At 38.7% G+C, this 18,237-nt stretch overlaps 1 protein-coding gene across 2 annotated transcripts; it reads left to right on the top strand.

Moving 5' to 3' along the window:
* The first annotated feature begins 38 nt into the window (after positions 1 to 38).
* On the top strand, positions 39 to 11,215 carry LOC101733690 (myb-related transcription factor, partner of profilin). 2 transcript variants are annotated; one of them, XM_004917323.4, is made up of 4 exons: positions 45 to 124; positions 8,370 to 8,612; positions 8,817 to 9,472; positions 10,459 to 11,215. In XM_004917323.4, the coding sequence occupies exons 2-4, from the start codon at positions 8,575 to 8,577 to the stop codon at positions 11,196 to 11,198; spliced, it is 1,434 nt and encodes a 477-aa protein (XP_004917380.1). In that variant the 5' UTR covers positions 45 to 124; positions 8,370 to 8,574; the 3' UTR covers positions 11,199 to 11,215. The 2 variants fall into 2 exon arrangements, with proteins under 2 accessions (XP_004917382.1, XP_004917380.1); XM_004917325.4 differs by lacking the exon at positions 8,370 to 8,612 and having other exon boundaries at positions 39 to 124.
* The last annotated feature ends 7,022 nt before the right edge of the window (positions 11,216 to 18,237 follow it).

An 18,237-nucleotide genomic window follows, 5' to 3' on the forward strand; every position in this document is an offset into this window, starting at 1 on the left:
TGTTCTATCGGTAGCTTTTAGAACTACATTTCCCAGAGTCGCCCTAGCGCTTGCCTTGCATTGGCCGAAGCGAAACCACACCCCGTCGAAAAAAACTGATAGACAAAGGGTACAGCTGTGGGAGGTAGGTGGCAATTTAACATTTTAAATTCGCGCAGCGCTAATCAGATGGTGCCCGTCCGTGTGTGCCAGTGTTTGTTTAGGGCAGGGAGATGCACTTTGGGCGGGTATGAGAATGCAAGTGAAAGAGGGAGGGGTGGGACTGGGGAGATCAGATAGGAACTGAATGCAGAAAAGGGTGGAATTGCAGGGATCAGAGGGGCAAAAGGTGTAATTAGGGGCTATTGCTTTGCAGGGGGTCTTTGCTAATACTTTCCCTACAGCACTCACTAAATAGCAATACTCACATAATATAGTCAGTGTGATAAGGATCTCTCAGTAGCCTGTCATGTATGATTGCATAGGGGTTTATAGCTATATAAATATATATAGTATAGTATAGTATATATGTCAGTAGTGACAGGTGATTGGACACTGCTGGTTTTCTCAGATATAATTACTGCAATCAAAACATTGCCAGTGATTATATATGCATTTTTATTTACATGTTTATAAAGGGTCAACATATCCCCCCAGCGCTGTACAATAGTAGGGTCTATAACCTATAGATTAGGGTTGTCACCTGGCCGTGTTTGGGATTGGGATTTACTGGTGAAAACTAAAGGTGGCCACACATGTGGCGATCTGACGATGTCATCATCGTCAGATCCGCCACACACCGTTCAGGGCTGAAACAGCAGATAAGGAGGTAGAAACAATAGGATTTCTACCTCCTTCTCCCAATTCAGCCCTGACGGCAGATTTTGGTCAGGAGCCTTCTATGGCGCTCGATCAAAATTTTCTAACCTGGCCGATCGGCGAGTCGGCCGATATCAGCAGCTTCCTTCAATATCGGTCGACTCGCCGACATGCCATACACGCACCGAATATCGTACGAAATGAGGTTTTCGCGGACATGCCATACACGCACCGAATATCGTACGAAACGAGGTTTTGTACGATATTATCGGTGCGTGTATGGCCTGCTTAAGTGTTTTCCAAATGTTATCAATAGGGAAGAAAGATAAGGGTATAGGAAGGCTGTTTATTTGTTTATTTTTTTTATTACTTGTAAAATGTGGCAGCCCTACTATAGATACATACAAAAATCCAACCGATAAAGATACAGGGTCTCTGCTCAATAGAGCTTTCTATGAGACATAAGGTGTGGGGGGTGGGAAAGATCAGGATAAATATATATAGTGAATAATATACCCCCTATTGTGAAATATGAGGATTATTAAATCACCAGGTTCTGTAACCATATAAAAGCACAAGCCGAGTGCATTTATACAGCTGATGAGCAGCGCTATTATCGCATATAACAGGTGCTTAGTGATGTCATTTATGTCACACGATTTACTGAAACTTGTGTATTCTAATAAATAAAGAACTCCCTGTAATAAGATATCAGGATATTAGAAGTCATTTCAGAGTTCCATGAGATTTGTGGTCATGAAACTCCTCAATGATTTATGATATCTTTATATTTTACAATAGGGGGTACTTTATTCACTATATAATACACACGAGATCCAGTGAGTTTGACAAAAATGACATAACGGAACACCGGTTATAATTGATGGCATAATTAATCACCATTTAATCATTTACAGGATATATATGGCTCTTGTGTATGGTGTGTGTGTATATATATATATATATATATATATATATATATATAAAAAATATATGACCCATAAATATCCCTATGAATGGTGCTTAGTGGTGTAATTTCTGTCACATGATGGAGCTTCTCAGTGATTTATATTGTTTTACAACCCTATGGTACATTATTCCCTATCACAACTTTTTGATGGATTTTTGCAAGGCATGTGACCTTCCCTTTTTAAAACGGGACCGTGAATCATGTGCCTAAATTAATTGCTGCATAGGCAGTAGTTGTTCATTTTTATAGTGCAATATATTCCACAGCACTCTGTGCATTGGAGCTTACAGACTATATAGCCCAATCTGTTACAGGTATGGGATCCCTTATCCAGAAACTCGTTATCCAGAAAGTTCCCAATTACGGAAAGGCCATCTCCCATAGACTCCATTATAAGTAAATAATTCTAATTTTTAAAAATGATTTCCTTTTTCTCTTGAATAATAAAACAGTACCTTGTACTTGATCCCAACTAAGATATAATTACCCCTTATTGGGGGCAGAACAGCCCTATTGGGTTTATTTAATGGTTAAATGATTCCCTTTTCTCTGTAATAATAAAACAGTACCTGTACTTGATCCCAACTAAGATATAATTACCCCTTATTGGGGGCAGAACAGCCCTATTGGGTTTATTTCATGGTTAAATGATTCCCTTTTCTCTGTAATAATAAAACAGTACCTGTACTTGATCCCAACTAAGATATAATTACCCCTTATTGGGGGCAGAACAGCCCTATTGGGTTTATTTAATGGTTAAATTATTCCCTTTTCTCTGTAATAATAAAACAGTACCTGTACTTGATCCCAACTAAGATATAATTACCCCTTATTGGGGGCAGAACAGCCCTATTGGGTTTATTTCATGGTTAAATAATTCCCTTCTCTCTGTAATAATAAAACAGTACCTGTACTTGATCCCAACTAAGATATAATTAATCCTTATTGGGGCAGAACAGCCCTATTGGGTTTATTTAATGGTTAAATGATTCCCTTTTCTCTGTAATAATAAAACAGTACCTGTACTTGATCCCAACTAAGAAATAATTAATCCTTATTGGAGGCAAAACAAACCTATTGGGTTTATTCAAGATTAAAATGATTTTTAGCAGACTTAAGTTATGGAGATCCAAACTACAAAAAGATCCCTTATCCAGAAAACCCCAGGTCCCAAGCATTCTGAATAACATGTCCCATACCTGTATTAGCACCTAATTAAAGATTCCTGTATGTATTTGGAGTACAAGAGGAACCCATACAGGCACATATACAGTGGAGGAAATAATTATTTGACCCCTCACTGATTTTGTAAGTTTGTCCAATGACAAAGAAATGAAAAGTCTCAGAACAGTATCATTTCAATGGTAGGTTTATTTTAACAGTGGCAGATAGCACATCAAAAGGAAAATCGAAAAAATAACTTTAAATAAAAGATAGCAACTGATTTGCATTTCATTGAGTGAAATAAGTTTTTGAACCCTCTAACAAAAAAGACTTAATACTAAGGGGCACATTTACTAACCCACGAACGGGTCGAAATGAGTCCGATTGCGTTTTTTTCGTAAAGATCGGTATTTTGCGATTTTTTCGTATTTTTTGCGATTTTTTCGGCGTCTTTACGAATTTTTCGTTACCAATACGATTTTTGCGTAAAAACGTGAGTTTTTCGTAGCCATTACAAAAGTTGCGTAAAATCTTGCGATTTTTCGCAGCGTTAAAACTTGCGCAAAAAGTTGCGCTTTTTTCGTAGCGTTAAAACTTACGCGAAACTTCGCACCTTTTAAGTTTTAACGCTACGAAAAAGGCGCAACTTTTCGCGTAAGTTTTAACGCTACGGAAAAATCGCAAGATTTTACGCAACTTTCGTAAAGGCTACGAAAAACTCGCGTTTTTACGCAAAAATCGTATTGGTAACGAAAAATTCGTAAAGACGCCGAAAAAATCGCAAAACATACGAAAAAGTCGCAAAATGTTCGTTTTCAAGTCGGAACTTTTCCAATTCGGGTCGGATTCGTGGGTTAGTAAATCAGCCCCTTAGTGGAAAAACCCTTGTTTGCAAGCACAGAGGTCAAACGTTTCTTGTAATTGATGACCAAGTTTGCGCACATTTTAGGAGGAATGTTGGTCCCACTCCTCTTTGCAGATCATCTCTAAATCCCTAAGGTTTCGAGGCTGTCTCTGTGCAACTCTGAGCTTGAGCTCCCTCCATAGGTTTTCTATTGGATTAAGGTCCGGAGACTGACTAGGCCACTCCATGACCTTAATGTGCTTCTTCTTGAGCCACTCCTTTGTTGCCTTTGCTGTATGTTTTGGGTCATTGTCGTGCTGGAACACCCATCCACGACCCATTTTCAGTTTCCTGGCAGAGGGAAGGAGGTTGTCGTTCAGGATTTCACGATACATGGCTCCGTCCATTTTCCCGTTAATGCGAATAAGTTGTCCTGTGCCCTTAGCAGAAAAACACCCCCAAAGCAAAATGTTTCCACCCCCATGCTTGACGGTGGGGATGGTGTTTTGGGGGTCATAGGCAGCATTTTTCTTCCTCCAAACACAGCGAGTTGAGTTAATGCCAAAGAGCTCTATTTTGGTCTCATCAGACCACAGCACCTTCTCCCAGTCACTCACAGAATCATTCAGGTGTTCATTGGCAAACTTCAGACGGGCCTGCACATGTGCCTTCTTGAGCAGGGGGACCTTGCGAGCCCTGCAGGATTTTAATCCATTGCGGTGTAATGTGTTTCCAATGGTTTTCTTGGTGACTGTGGTCCCTGCTAATTTGAGGTCATTAACTAACTCCTCCCGTGTAGTTCTAGGATGCTTTTTCACCTTTCTCAGAATCATTGACACCCCACGAGGTGAGATCTTGCGTGGAGCCCCAGAGCGAGGTCGATTGATGGTCATTTTGTGCTCCTTCCATTTTCGAACAATCGCACCAACAGTTGTCACCTTCTCTCCCAGCTTCTTGCTAATGGTTTTGTAGCCCATTCCAGCCTTGTGCAGGTCTACAATTTTGTCTCTGACATCCTTGGACAGCTCTTTGTTCTTTCCCATGTTGGAGAGTTTGGAGTCTGCTTGATTGATTGATTCTGTGGACAGGTGTCTTTTATACAGGTGACTAGTTAAGACAGGTGTCCTTAATGAGGTTGACTAATTGAGTAGAAGTGTCTAACCACTCTGTGGGAGCCAGAACTCTTAATGGTTGGTAGGGGTTCAAAAACCTATTTCACTCAATGAAATGCAAATCAGTTGCTATCTTTTATTTAAAGTTATTTTTTCGATTTTCCTTTTGATGTGCTATCTGCCACTGTTAAAATAAACCTACCATTGAAATGATACTGTTCTGAGACTTTTCATTTCTTTGTCATTGGACAAACTTACAAAATCAGTGAGGGGTCAAATAATTATTTCCTCCACTGTATATAATGTAGCAAACTTTACTATATACATTTTTCAATACAGGTATTGGACCTTTTATCCAGAATGCTTGGGACCTGGGTCTTTCTGTAATTTGGATCTCTGTGCCTTAAGTCTACCAAATAATCATTTAAACATTAATAGTAATGTTCTGCCCCCAATAAGGGGTAATTATATCTTAGTTGGGATCAAGTACAGGTACTGTTTTATTATTACAGAGAAAAGGGAATCATTTAACCATGAAATAAACCCAATAGGGCTGTTCTGCCCCCAATAAGGGGTAATTATATCTTAGTTGGGATCAAGTACAGGTACTGTTTTATTATTACAGAGAAAAGGGAATCATTTAACCATTAAATAAACCCAATAGGGCTGTTCTGCCCCCAATAAGGGGTAATTAAATCTTAGTTGGGATCAAGTACAGGTACTGTTTTATTATTACAGAGAAAAGGGAATTATTTAACCATGAAATAAACCCAGTAGGGCTGTTCTGCCCCCAATAAGGGGTAATTATATCTTAGTTGGGATCAAGTACAAGGTACTGTTTTATTATTAAAGTGAAAAAGGAAATCATTATTAAAAATATAAATTATTTTGATTAAAATGGAGTCTATGGGAGACGGCCTCTCTGAAATTCAGAGATTTTTGTATAATGGGTTTCCGGATAACAGATCCCATACCTGTATATGTTTAGTCTTAAAAAGCTCCTCAGAAAGTGTACATCCAAGTTTATGTATTGTAGATGCCTGAAATATGATGCACACACACCCCTGACTGGGTTTATTTTATCTATGAAATCTTGCTAGTTTTATACAGGTATGGGACCCGTTATCCAGAATGCTCGAGATCTGGGGTTTTCCGGATAAGAGGTCTTTCCATAATTCGGATCTCCTACCTTAAGTCTGCTAATAAAAATTATTTAAACATTAAATAAGTCCAATAGGTTGGTTTTGCCTCCAATAAGGGGTAATTATATGTTAGTTGGGATCAAGTACAGGTACTGTTTTATTATTACAGAGAAAAGGGAATCATTTAACCATTAAATAAACCCAATAGGGCTGTTCTGCCCCAATAAGGGGTAATTATATCTTAGTTGGGATCAAGTACAGGTACTGTTTTATTATTACAGAGAAAAGGGAATCATTTAACCATGAAATAAACCCAATAGGGCTGTTCTGCCCCCAATAAGGGGTAATTATATCTTAGTTGGGATCAAGTACAGGTACTGTTTTATTATTACAGAGAAAAGGGAATCATTTAACCATAAAATAAACCCAATAGGACTGTTCTGCCCCCAATAAGGGGTAATTATATCTTAGTTGGGATCAAGTACAGGTACTGTTTTATTATTACAGAGAAAAGGGAATTATTTAACCATGAAATAAACCCAATAGGGCTGTTCTGCCCCCAATAAGGGGTAATTATATCTTAGTTGGGATCAAGTACAGGTACTGTTTTATTATTACAGAGAAAAGGGAATTATTTAACCATGAAATAAACCCAATAGGGCTGTTCTGCCCCCAATAAGGGGTAATTATATCTTAGTTGGGATCAAGTACAGGTACTGTTTTATTATTACAGAGAAAAGGGAATCATTTAACCATTAAATAAACCCAATAGGGCTGTTCTGCCCCCAATAAGGGGTAATTATATCTTAGTTGGGATCAAGTACAAGGTTCTGTTTTACAGGGAAAAAGGAAACCATTTTTAAAAATGTAAATTATTTGATTAAAATGAAGTCTATGGGAGACGACCTTTCCTTAATTTGGAACTTTCTGGATAATGAGTTTCCGGATAAGGGGTCAGATACCTGTACCTTGAAATGGCAGTGCCCTGTTATTAAACATGTAGCACCCTACAGCGAGCGCCACACTATACATATATTCAGTAATACAAAAGTGTAATGCTCTGCCCTCTCAATACAAATCATAATCATGTGGCTGGTCTGGAAGAAGGAGATGACATCTTCATCCCGATTTCTATAGCGCCAACAAGTTACACAGTGTTTTACATTCAGAAATAACAATTACAATACAACAGTTTCTCTTTACTTTGGGCAGAACCTAAAGGGGAACTCCGGCTTCTGAACCAAAATGGAGCCCCACGCCACACAGAAACCCCTAATATACCTATCACTGTAATCTGTTCTTTTAAAAAGTATGATTAAATACCATTTATATGCTTTAATCCAGCTGCAATGCAGTTCTTCTCTTTCTGCCTAATTTGAAATCCTGGCAGGGCAGAAGAGGCTAAAACATTGATGTTATAAATTGTAACAACCTCTCCACAGCCAAATCAGCAGGGGGCGGGGCTTAGGAACTGTTCCAAACCATATTATTACATTCAGAATCATAAAAAGGCTGCATGTTTTTCAATTGATGTATATTGCAAATTTGCTTGGAGTTATGTTTACTTTTCAAAAAGCTCAAGTTGTGCTTGGGTGGAGTTCCCCTTTAAAGTTCAGCTACTGGAGAGAGAAGTAGACAGAAGATACTGTTAACGTGTAATCACATTATTTCATACCAGTCATAGGATTCTGTTCTATTCAAAGAGGTTGAAAACAGTACCAACAAAGCAGTCTGGTTTCTTGCAGAAAGTCCCTGATTCTCTGACCTTGGGGGTGGTTCTTGGGTTGCCCCTTCGCAGGTAGGGTCAGGTATTGGATCTGCATCACTATTAAAGGAGAAGGAAAGTCATTTTGGCATTTTACTGCTAATAGATTTGCCACATTAGTGCCACATAGAACAATATATTTATTCTGCAGAAAGCATTACCATACCTGAGTAAGCAGCTTGAGATGCTTTCTCCAGTTTTGTAAGATAGCCAAGGGAGGGGGAGGGAGACCTTAGCATTCTGGTGGGAGAGAGGAAGATACTGCGCAGATTCTGGCCATGGGAATTAAGGCTGTTTCTGAGAGAGGAAGTCAGGCACTGGAACATCGTGTTTACAAAAAAAGAGACAAGAAATCATGTGTTTCTTTTGATAGAGGACTCCTTTAAACAAAAGGATACAAAAATATATATTTAAAGCCCACGTTCATATTGATATGGTCACAGTAACTTCCAATAGCCTTATTTACTGCAGGCGTTTAATTAGGACATTTTGTTGACTGATCGCCCATATGTAATATTTGTGTATGAGCAGTGATTATAATTTCTCACTAACACTCATACTCTGTTTCTGTCAGTGTATCTCTGCAAAGATTTCTCTCTGGCCTGAAAATAAACTCCAAACAAAGCGAATCCATTGGACATTTCCCATCAAGGAATTGCAGGGCCTTAAAAATGAGCCTTGCGTATGCACTGCACGAACAAGCAAGTCCTTCCCATGTCAGAAGGTGACACAAGAGCCCATACTCGGAGGTCCCTCAAGAAATATTGCTCAGCAAGAATATGAGAATGTGCAGCCATTACCAGTCAAAGCCACAGATGTGAGCCCATGTTCTAGATCAGCTACTGAATCTCCCATTATTATAGAAAGATGGCCGACTTGTAACTTGGTTACTGTGATGTCGCTGGGCAAGAGTGCTGTTATGTTAAGGCTGTTCCCTATGTTCATATACAGTGTTGGTATGTTGTTTAGTGGAAGAGAGATAATGTGACTAATACGAGTTTGTCTATTTCTCAACTGATAGAGACATGACAGACGAATGGAGTATGATTGGAGTGGAAGATAGGAGGATTGGTGGATTGGAAGAGCAGAGGAGTGGTGTAGATGGGACTATTTTGCAACAACATGAGAGGATAGTAGCACAGGAGTCATGGAATAGTGGAGTTAAGGAGAGGACAAATTGGCAAGGGAGGAAACGTCAGGGGCCAAGAGGGAACCGTCAACCTTGGCTCAAGAAATCCAATTCATATTTGGACCCAAATCAGGGAACTAGTAGCAGTGCGTCATGCAGGGACAGGCTGAGGAACATCAAGTTTACAGAGGAGGAGAACGACGTGTTGGTCACCAAAGTTCTGGAGAACTATCGCAAACTGTACGGAGACGATGCATCAAGGACGTCGAGCTTTGAGAAGAAGCGGATCTGGCGAGGCATCCTAGAAGCCATCAACTGCCTGGGCGTGAGCGTACGGAACGTGGACACTTGCAAAAAGAGATTCGCAGACTGCAAGCGGTTTGTGAGAGCTAAGATGAGCAAGCACTGGCGCCACGCTGGTAGACGCTCAGCCATGAATGTGTACTATGCAGATTGGGAGGAAAAGATCAAAGCAATTATATGTCCCCTGGGCGAGGCAATTCCAGGAGTGATTGACTCAGCTGATCCTTGCACATATGAATGTTCAGGTACCTTTTACTTCACTTCTTCTTTTTACCAAGAGAAATTGCTGTGGTTATTGGGATATGAACTATTGTCTATACCTCTTACAATTTTTTTTCAGTGTCAGGGCTATTTAAGTTTTTACTAAGTGCACAAATAATGAATTTTGTAACAACAGCACCATCTGCTGGTCAAGTCCTGTAACTGTACAGTCAAAGAGATATACTTCAGTCACAGGTTACAGGAACTGACCAGCAGGTGGTGGTGTTGTTACAAAATAAATAAATAATGAAAATTGCACCTACCTAAGGTTTACTTATCCTTTAAACTAATTCCCCCATCTTTTCTTAACACCAATCTACTTTTGCAGAGCTATGAATGTTTTTGTTCTGTGGCTACAAGTTGTTTCTACTAATTTCAAGGGTTTAAATTATGATTTAGAGCAGTGATTCTCAACCTTCCTGATGCCGCGACCCTTTAATACAGTTCCTTATATTGTGGTGACCCCCAACCATAAAATTATTCCAAAGACCATCGGAAATATGTGGTCTTAGGCGACCCCTGTGAAATGGTCATTCGACCCCCAAAGGTGTCCTGACCCACAGGTTGAGAACTGCTGATTTAGAGAGTGCTTTTCTGTGCCAATATGCAATTCCTCTTCATTTTTTTATTATTTGTGTTTTTTATATTGTTTCACTTTTTGTTTTGGAATTTTAGCAGCTATCTGGTTGCTAGGGTCCAATTTAACCTAGCAACCAGACTGGTTTGAAAGAGAGACAGGAACATGAATAGAGGAGGGCCTAAATAGAAAGATAAGTAATACAAAGTAACAATAACATTGTAGAATCACAGAGGAATAGTTTTTCTGCTGCTAGGGTCAGTGACCCCCATTTGAAAGTTAAAAAGAGTCAGAAGAGGAAGGCAAATAATTCAAAAATGAAGACCAATTGAATAGGTAATTCTGTAACATACTAAGTTTTTATGTATCTCTTTACTCTTTACTGTTTTTTAGGTCACTGGTCTCCCTTGGAAAGTGTTTCGCCAGAAGCCCAGTTGTCTCCAGATGAAAACATCACCCCAGACGTTCAGTTTTACTCCGACTCTCAGATATCAGCAGAACCAAAGTCCCAGGGTGAGAATGATGAGTGGCAAAGCTTTAGAGAACAGGCACCTCTGAATGTAAAAGAAGAAGGAGAGGCGGCCGCGTTGCCTGTGCCACCAGTGGAAAATGATCATCAGAATCCAGAAGACTTTTCTTCTTCTCAGCAGTGGGAGGAACCAACTCCGGAGGAACCCGTCTATCCTGATATGGAGCAGCTCCTCCAGCAGAGCCAGGATGCATTCCGGCGAAGTCTAAGGCGGCAGCTACATGCTGTCCGGCAGGAGCTTCGGGAATTCCGGCGGGATCACACCGAGAGGATGGACTTGCTCCTCACACTTCATCGCGAACACATCATTGTGGAGGAACAGCGGAACGAGATACTTTCTCAGTTGGTTACAACTGTTAGTAATTTAGCAAGTAAGCTAAGCACTGGCGATGCATGCAAACCACAGCAATACTCACAGCCACCGTTTGCTACCACATCTCTAAGCACAGGTGAAAACTCTTCCACCCGGACAGGTACCTCTATACAGACTGCACCACGTTACCCTTCCCGCCAGTTAACCGAAGATCCAAGAAACCATGTAGTGCACAGAAAGAAAAAATTTGCCCTACACCATGGATCTATAGCCAATAAAAGGAGAAAATAATGAGCTTTATTTTTTTTTTTTTATTGGTCCCTTTTTACCTTTTGAATATATTTTTAAAAAAAATCAAATTATTAGTTTATTAAAATATATATATATATTAAAATATGCTTTAAAACAAATTTGCAGCTAATTTTGTACGATCGTTCCACGTATTATAGATGACATATGATGTCCGTTTTGGAACTGGAATTGTATTGAAAATGCAGAAATTCACATGAAAAGTGAAATTAATCCCATAGCAACCAACAAGTGAGCAGTAAATGTTACCTGCTGATTGGTTGCTGTAGGTGACTAGACCCAGGGTCCAAGTAGGCTGACGGGACACCGGGAAAAAACCCAATGGGCCTCGCTGACCAAGACCCCACCATCTGTTTTCTTTTGTGTGGTTGCCACATGATGCTTACACGTAGTACATCTCCATACAGTGGGTAACTACTAGTCCAAAAACATGTCAGGGGAAGGTGGGGCCTGAGCTTTGCTGCAAGAATTCTGCACTCTTGCCCCCACCCCCCATCAATCACCCAACATACTTGCAGCTGGAAACAAACTGTATCTCAAAGGTAATGAAGGGTGAGGCATGATGGGAGCTGTAGTCCAGCAACATTAGGGTTGTATTCTTAAAGCAATAGTGCTCAATAAAATGTTCCCCCAAACCTCCACAGCCAGCAACTTCTTTAAAATGCAAAAAATCCTCCGATGAGAATCTCAGCTGATGTGTGTAATTCTGCCTCCATGCTCTTTGTTCTTGCAATTGGAGTTGGTTCCCAGCATTTGAACACATCCTTTGTCCCCATGTTTGATTCCTGTGTTATATAATGAGGAAAAATAATGACATAATTATCTCTATATGTAAGATACCAGCAAGGTGCCTGGCATAGTGCTGGGAATCAGCATTCTCATTGGTCAGTTCTTTTGCATTTATAATGAGGTTATTCATCAGTAGAAATCTCATTGGTGAATTGTTTTGCCTCTATAATTACATTTTTGCGGCAACTTAGTTGGGTTTACCCTTTATTTATACTGACACCTGCTGATTTCAGTTGCCAATATGACACTGAGAGCCTCAGAACTCCAACAACCATTAACCAATCAAAAGGCAGTTATCCAGTGGTATGAATGTTCAATTCCATCCGGCAGGATACCATTAATGCTTCATTAGCAACCTTATAATGGGTTGATTGAAGGGCTGTTTGCCCCCCTGCTGACAATATCTCATTGTATACAATATGTAGATAAAGAGCATCAATTTAAAAAAACTAGCCTTATTAAACACATAAGTTTTAATTACTACAGCAACTGACACCGTAATATCCTTAAAGAATAAGTAAACTTGAAAAGAAACCAGTGTGGAATTGCCCATGGTGCTTTGATAAGCATTTTTGCAATTTACATTTTTTTTTCAGTTTCAAAGCTATTTAAGTTTTTATTAACTGGCCTTATAATGAATTTGTACCAACAGCGCCACCTGCTGGTCAGTTCCCTTAATGTTATGGTCAAAGTGTTGTGCTACAGAACGAAAACCGAGAATAGTTCTGATGTTGCGCTGCTCAGGAAAGAGAAGCCTCAAAAGCCCTTTCCCATCGCTTTTCTGAGCAGGAACTGACCAGCAGGTGGCGCTGTTGTCACAAAATGTATTATATTACCAGTTAATAAAAATATAAATAGCTTTGAACAAGAAAAAAAAATGACAATTTTTTTTTTAATGTTTATTTAAAGCTGACATTTACCATTATTAACCATTTAGGTGCCACACTGTAGAATCTGCATTTAATCAAGTGGCTTTTGGGGATGCTCCAGTTACCTTAAACCGTCTTTTCATTTCATAAGAAACCAATCAGGGCATTCTTAGATCTTAGAGCATTATATGGAACCTATGCACACCCCAAGACACATACAGTTCCTTCATAGTAGAGACAACATTATCAATGGGAGAAGCCCCCCCCCCCAATTGCTTCCCCAGGTGACAGCTGGGACATAATCAGCTTAGTATTGCTTTCCAGCTGCTGATGGATATAGTAGAGGTAAATGCAAAACTCTGTAAACAGATTTGCATTCGCCTTTAGTATTTAATTGTATTGTTTGTGTTTGGATTCCCAGGTCACAATTTAATCTCATTAGCCTTTATTCTTCTGCCTCTCACATTAAACAAAGGTTTTCTATTGCATACTAAATATATATCTATATATCTTCTAACTAAGTCCCTGTGTGTGCGGCTCACTGTCTTGCTTTATATATAGGATATAGTATCCTTTTGTAGTTATTTATCCTGCACATTTTTCTTGTTTGGTGAGGTATTTACAGTATGTTAATTGTATGTATGTGTACTCATTAGTACCATGGCTAACGAGCACTGAGTTTGACCCTAGCTAATCAATGGGCAATGCATTATCCGCACAGGTTTCCGGGCAGGTGTATCATGCGAATAAGGTTGATGGGTAACATTAGACAAGTTGTTACTTAGTCATCAAAGTCATTTTTCCTAAACACAACTATTTCTTTCTTAGAACCTTTGTAATTTATTAGACAATTTTTAAAGGCAAGTTGTCAGTGCATTGTACACCTGCCTAAAACTATAGGCAAAGCTTCAGATCAATCACAAACTAAGGTGATACCCTGCTGATTGATTAGCTATGGTACATACACGTGTACACACAGGCCCGGCAACCTAAGTATAATGTGGCCACAAATTATTTTTATGGGACCCCCATGAACACAAGCGAGCACAGTACAGGTATGGGACCCATTATAACCTGGGGTTTTCCGGATAAGGGGTCTTTGGATCTCCTACCTAAAGTCTGCTAAAAACATTATTTAAACAGTAATTAAACCCAATAGGATTGTTTTGCCTTCAATAAAGATGAATTATATCTTAGTTGGGATCAAGTACAGGTACTGTTTTATTATTACAGAGAAAAGGGAATCATTTAACCATTAAATAAACCCAATAGGGCTGTTCTGCCCCCAATAAGGGGTAATTATATCTTAGTTGGGATCAAGTACAGGTACTGTTTTATTATTACAGAGAAAAGGGAATCATTTAACCATTAAATAAACCCAATAGGGCTGTTCTGCCCCCAATAAGGGGTAATTATATCTTAGTTGGGATCAAGTACAGGTACTGTTTTATTATTACAGAGAAAAGGGAATCATTTAACCATTAAATAAACCCAATAGGGCTGTTCCGCCCCCAATAAGGGGTAATTATATCTTAGTTGGGATCATGTACAGGTACTGTTTTATTATTACAGAGAAAAGGGAATCATTTAACCATTAAATAAACCCAATAGGGCTGTTCTGCCCCAATAAGGGGTAATTATATCTTAGTTGGGATCAAGTACAAGGTACTGTTCTATTATTACAGAGAAAAAGGAAATCATTTTTAAAAATGTGAATTATTTTATTAAAATGGAGTATATGGGAGATGGCCTTTCCGTAATTCGGAACTTTCTGGATAATGGGTTTCCAGATAAGAGGTCCGATACCTGTACCAACATTTTAGCCACACTCTTTCTGTGCGCAATATAAACAGTTGATATCACACTATATAATAAGCAGTTCATATAAAGAGTTCCATTGATTAATGTGTTAATAAGCCATTCAGTTATTGGGGGGTCCGAGGAGTTTAACCCCTTCCCACCTACCTGCCCCTGCTCTGTGCTGTCATCCCTTGATATGGAAGTTACGTAAATTGCGTTAGTGTAGGGGCCCATTGATGTTGCTGTGGGGCCCAATAACCAGTCAGTCCCATTCTGGAAAGTTCATGTAGAAGATGCTGATATAATTCAGTAAATAGCTCCCAATATAAACAGCTGATGTTGCTCTATAATAAACAGTTCATATGTATATATATACAGGTATGGGACCCGTTATCCAGATTGCTTGGGACCTGGGGTTTTCCGAATAAGGGATCTTTCCGTAATTCGGATCTCCTGAATAAACTTAGGATAGTTTTGGCTCCAATAAGGATTTGTTATATCTTAGTTGGGATCAAGTACAGGTACTGTTTTATTATTACAGAGAAAAGGGAATCATTTAACCATTAAATAAACCCAATAGGGCTGTTCTGCCCCCAATAAGGGGTAATTATATCTTAGTTGGGATCAAGTACAGGTACTGTTTTATTATTACAGAGAAAAGGGAATCATTTAACCATGAAATAAACCCAATAGGACTGTTCTGCCCCCAATAAGGGGTAATTATATCTTAGTTGGGATCAAGTACAAGGTACTGTTTTATTATTACAGAGAAAAAGCGAATCATTTTTAAAAATGTGAATTATTTGCTGATAATGGAGTCTATGCGAGATGGCCGTTCCGTAACTTGGAACTTTCTGGATAATGGGGTTCTGAATAAGGGGTCTGATACCTGTATATAGTTAAAATTAATAATTTATGTGCTAATAAGTAAGTTTGTTGGGGGCAGTGGAATTTACCTTAAGTTTTTTAATTCACTGGGGGTCAGTGGAGTTTGTCCAGGCAAGGCTTCTCTGCATTGTATTTTGCTTGATATGAAAGTAACTTGAGTTTCTAAGCAAATTACATAGTTTTCTAAGTAGTTTTTGTGGAAGTTACGTACATTGCTTAATTTGCGTAACTTTAGCAGCGATACGGAAGATGATTTCACAGGGTTGCCACAATTGTACCCCTTCTCCCCCCCTGATGGAAGCCCTGGGTTTTCCTATTCCTGTAATAAAGATAATCTCGGTGTATACTACAATTTTTTTTAATTAATATACTGAAAAACATGCCAAAAGGTCATGCTACGACCATGGAACATTTACTCCGTGAAATCACAATACAAGGTAATTAAACTAACCCCTATATGTAATAAAAGGCACCAAGTTTACTTTTTAAACAGGTTACTAGTAAATGCTACTTGCTGATTAGTTGCTATGGGTTACTGCTCCTGGGCCAACTTAGTGACATTTATTACATAACCCCCTAAATGTGGCACCTGGTTCTAAGCAAAATCTCTACTTTCTAATGTTATATTGATCTTATACATGTATTTGCCTATGCCTACAAGCATATCCCAAATATCAAAATATACCCACACAGTGCGTATAGCCCCAATAACATGATTAGCCCTAATTACCACAGCACATTTTAGAGTCTATAGTGTTACACTACTCTGCACTACTGTCTGATGTATAAAAAGACATTACATGTGCACAGTGGCATTGCTATGTGACACTGGGCTACCCCGCTAAAAACCTTTGGAGAGGCCCGGCACACACAGTCAACCCTACCCGCACCCAATACCCCGCCTTCCTGTCGACCCCCAGCTCTCTGCCCACTCTCGGGTGAGAAAGCAGCTGGGGAGGGGCAATTTCTAAACTCCCAGCAACGGTGGGGTCTGCTTCCACTGTCTTTACCACTACATGTGCTCTTCCTATTTAGATGGAAAAGCTTATTTTTGTATATTAAAACTGCTTTTTAAAAAAAAAAAAAGTATCATCAAAATATACATTTTATACATTGGCCAAAATATTGCCATCCAAACATTTCCTTATTTTTTTCCTCTTTTTGCTTTTTCTTTTTTTTGCAGTTTCAGATTATCTACTTACTGTAGAGTACATTATGTCATTAAGAAAACAATTGGATAAATTAATATTTATCTTTAGAAAACAGAAACAATTTTTAAATGAGGTGAAAGTGTAACATTAGAAAAGACACCTTCCTGTAAGTGATTATAAGTTACACTGGGTATTTGTGAATAAACCTTCTGTAATTGCTGTAATTAAGAGAAAGGCTTATTCACCTGCCTACAGACACCTGCTGAGTTACAGTACAACACCCTAATTACCCGCGGCACGTTCGTTATACAGGAAAGAGGCCCTTTGTACCTAGAATGAAATGAGTAGCACTAATGCTATCCCAAGGCAATGAAGCATGGTAACAAGCAGAAAAAAACATTTTTGTTTCAAGTTCCATTATTCCAAACTCAGATTTATTGAAAAGAATCTTGAAAACTGGAATGAGAAAATGTAGCATCTATAGACGTTTCTATAGAAGTCAATAGGAGGTGGGCATAAACTATTTTATACTTTTAACAGCCCTGTTTGGAAGAAAAAGAATGGAAAAATTTAATTTTCATTTCAATAGAGTTTTTTTTTCCTAAGAATCAACGCGATCAAGTTTCTCTGGTTTGAGTTGTTATGAATATACAGGTATGGGATCCGATATCCAGAAACCCATTATCCAGAAAGCTCCAAATTACGGAAAGCACGTCTCCCATAATAAATCAATAATCAATCAATTTTAAAATTGATTTCCTTTTTCTCTGTAATAATAAAACAGTACCTTGTACTTGATCCAACTAAGATATAATTACCCCTTATTGGGGGCAGAACAGCCCTATTGGGTTTATTTAATGGTTAAATGATTCCCTTTTCTCTGTAATAATAAAACAGTACCTGTACTTGATCCCAACTAAGATATAATTACCCCTTATTGGAGGCAGAACAGCCCTATTGGGTTTATTTCATGGTTAAATGATTCCCTTTTCTCTGTAATAATAAAACAGTACCTGTACTTGATCCCAACTAAGATATAATTAATCCTTATTGGGGCAGAACAGCCCTATTGGGTTTATTTAATGGTTAAATGATTCCCTTTTCTCTGTAATAATAAAACAGTACCTGTACTTGATCCCAACTAAGATATAATTAATCCTTATTGGGGGCAGAACAGCCCTATTGGGTTAATTTCATGGTTAAATGATTCCCTTTTCTCTGTAATAATAAAACAGTACCTGTACTTGATCCCAACTAAGATATAATTACCCCTTATTGGGGACAGAACAGCCCTATTGGGTTTATTTAATGGTTAAATGATTCCCTTTTCTCTGTAATAATAAAACAGTACCTGTACTTGATCCCAACTAAGATATAATTACCCCTTATTGGGGGCAGAACAGCCCTATTGGGTTTTTTTAATGGTTAAATGATTCCCTTTTCTCTGTAATAATAAAACAGTACCTGTACTTGATCCCAACTAAGATATAAATAATCCTTATTGAATGCAAAACAATCCTATTG

This window comes from Xenopus tropicalis, chromosome 8, assembly GCF_000004195.4.
Source record: "Xenopus tropicalis strain Nigerian chromosome 8, UCB_Xtro_10.0, whole genome shotgun sequence".
Lineage (NCBI taxonomy): Eukaryota > Metazoa > Chordata > Amphibia > Anura > Pipidae > Xenopus > Xenopus tropicalis.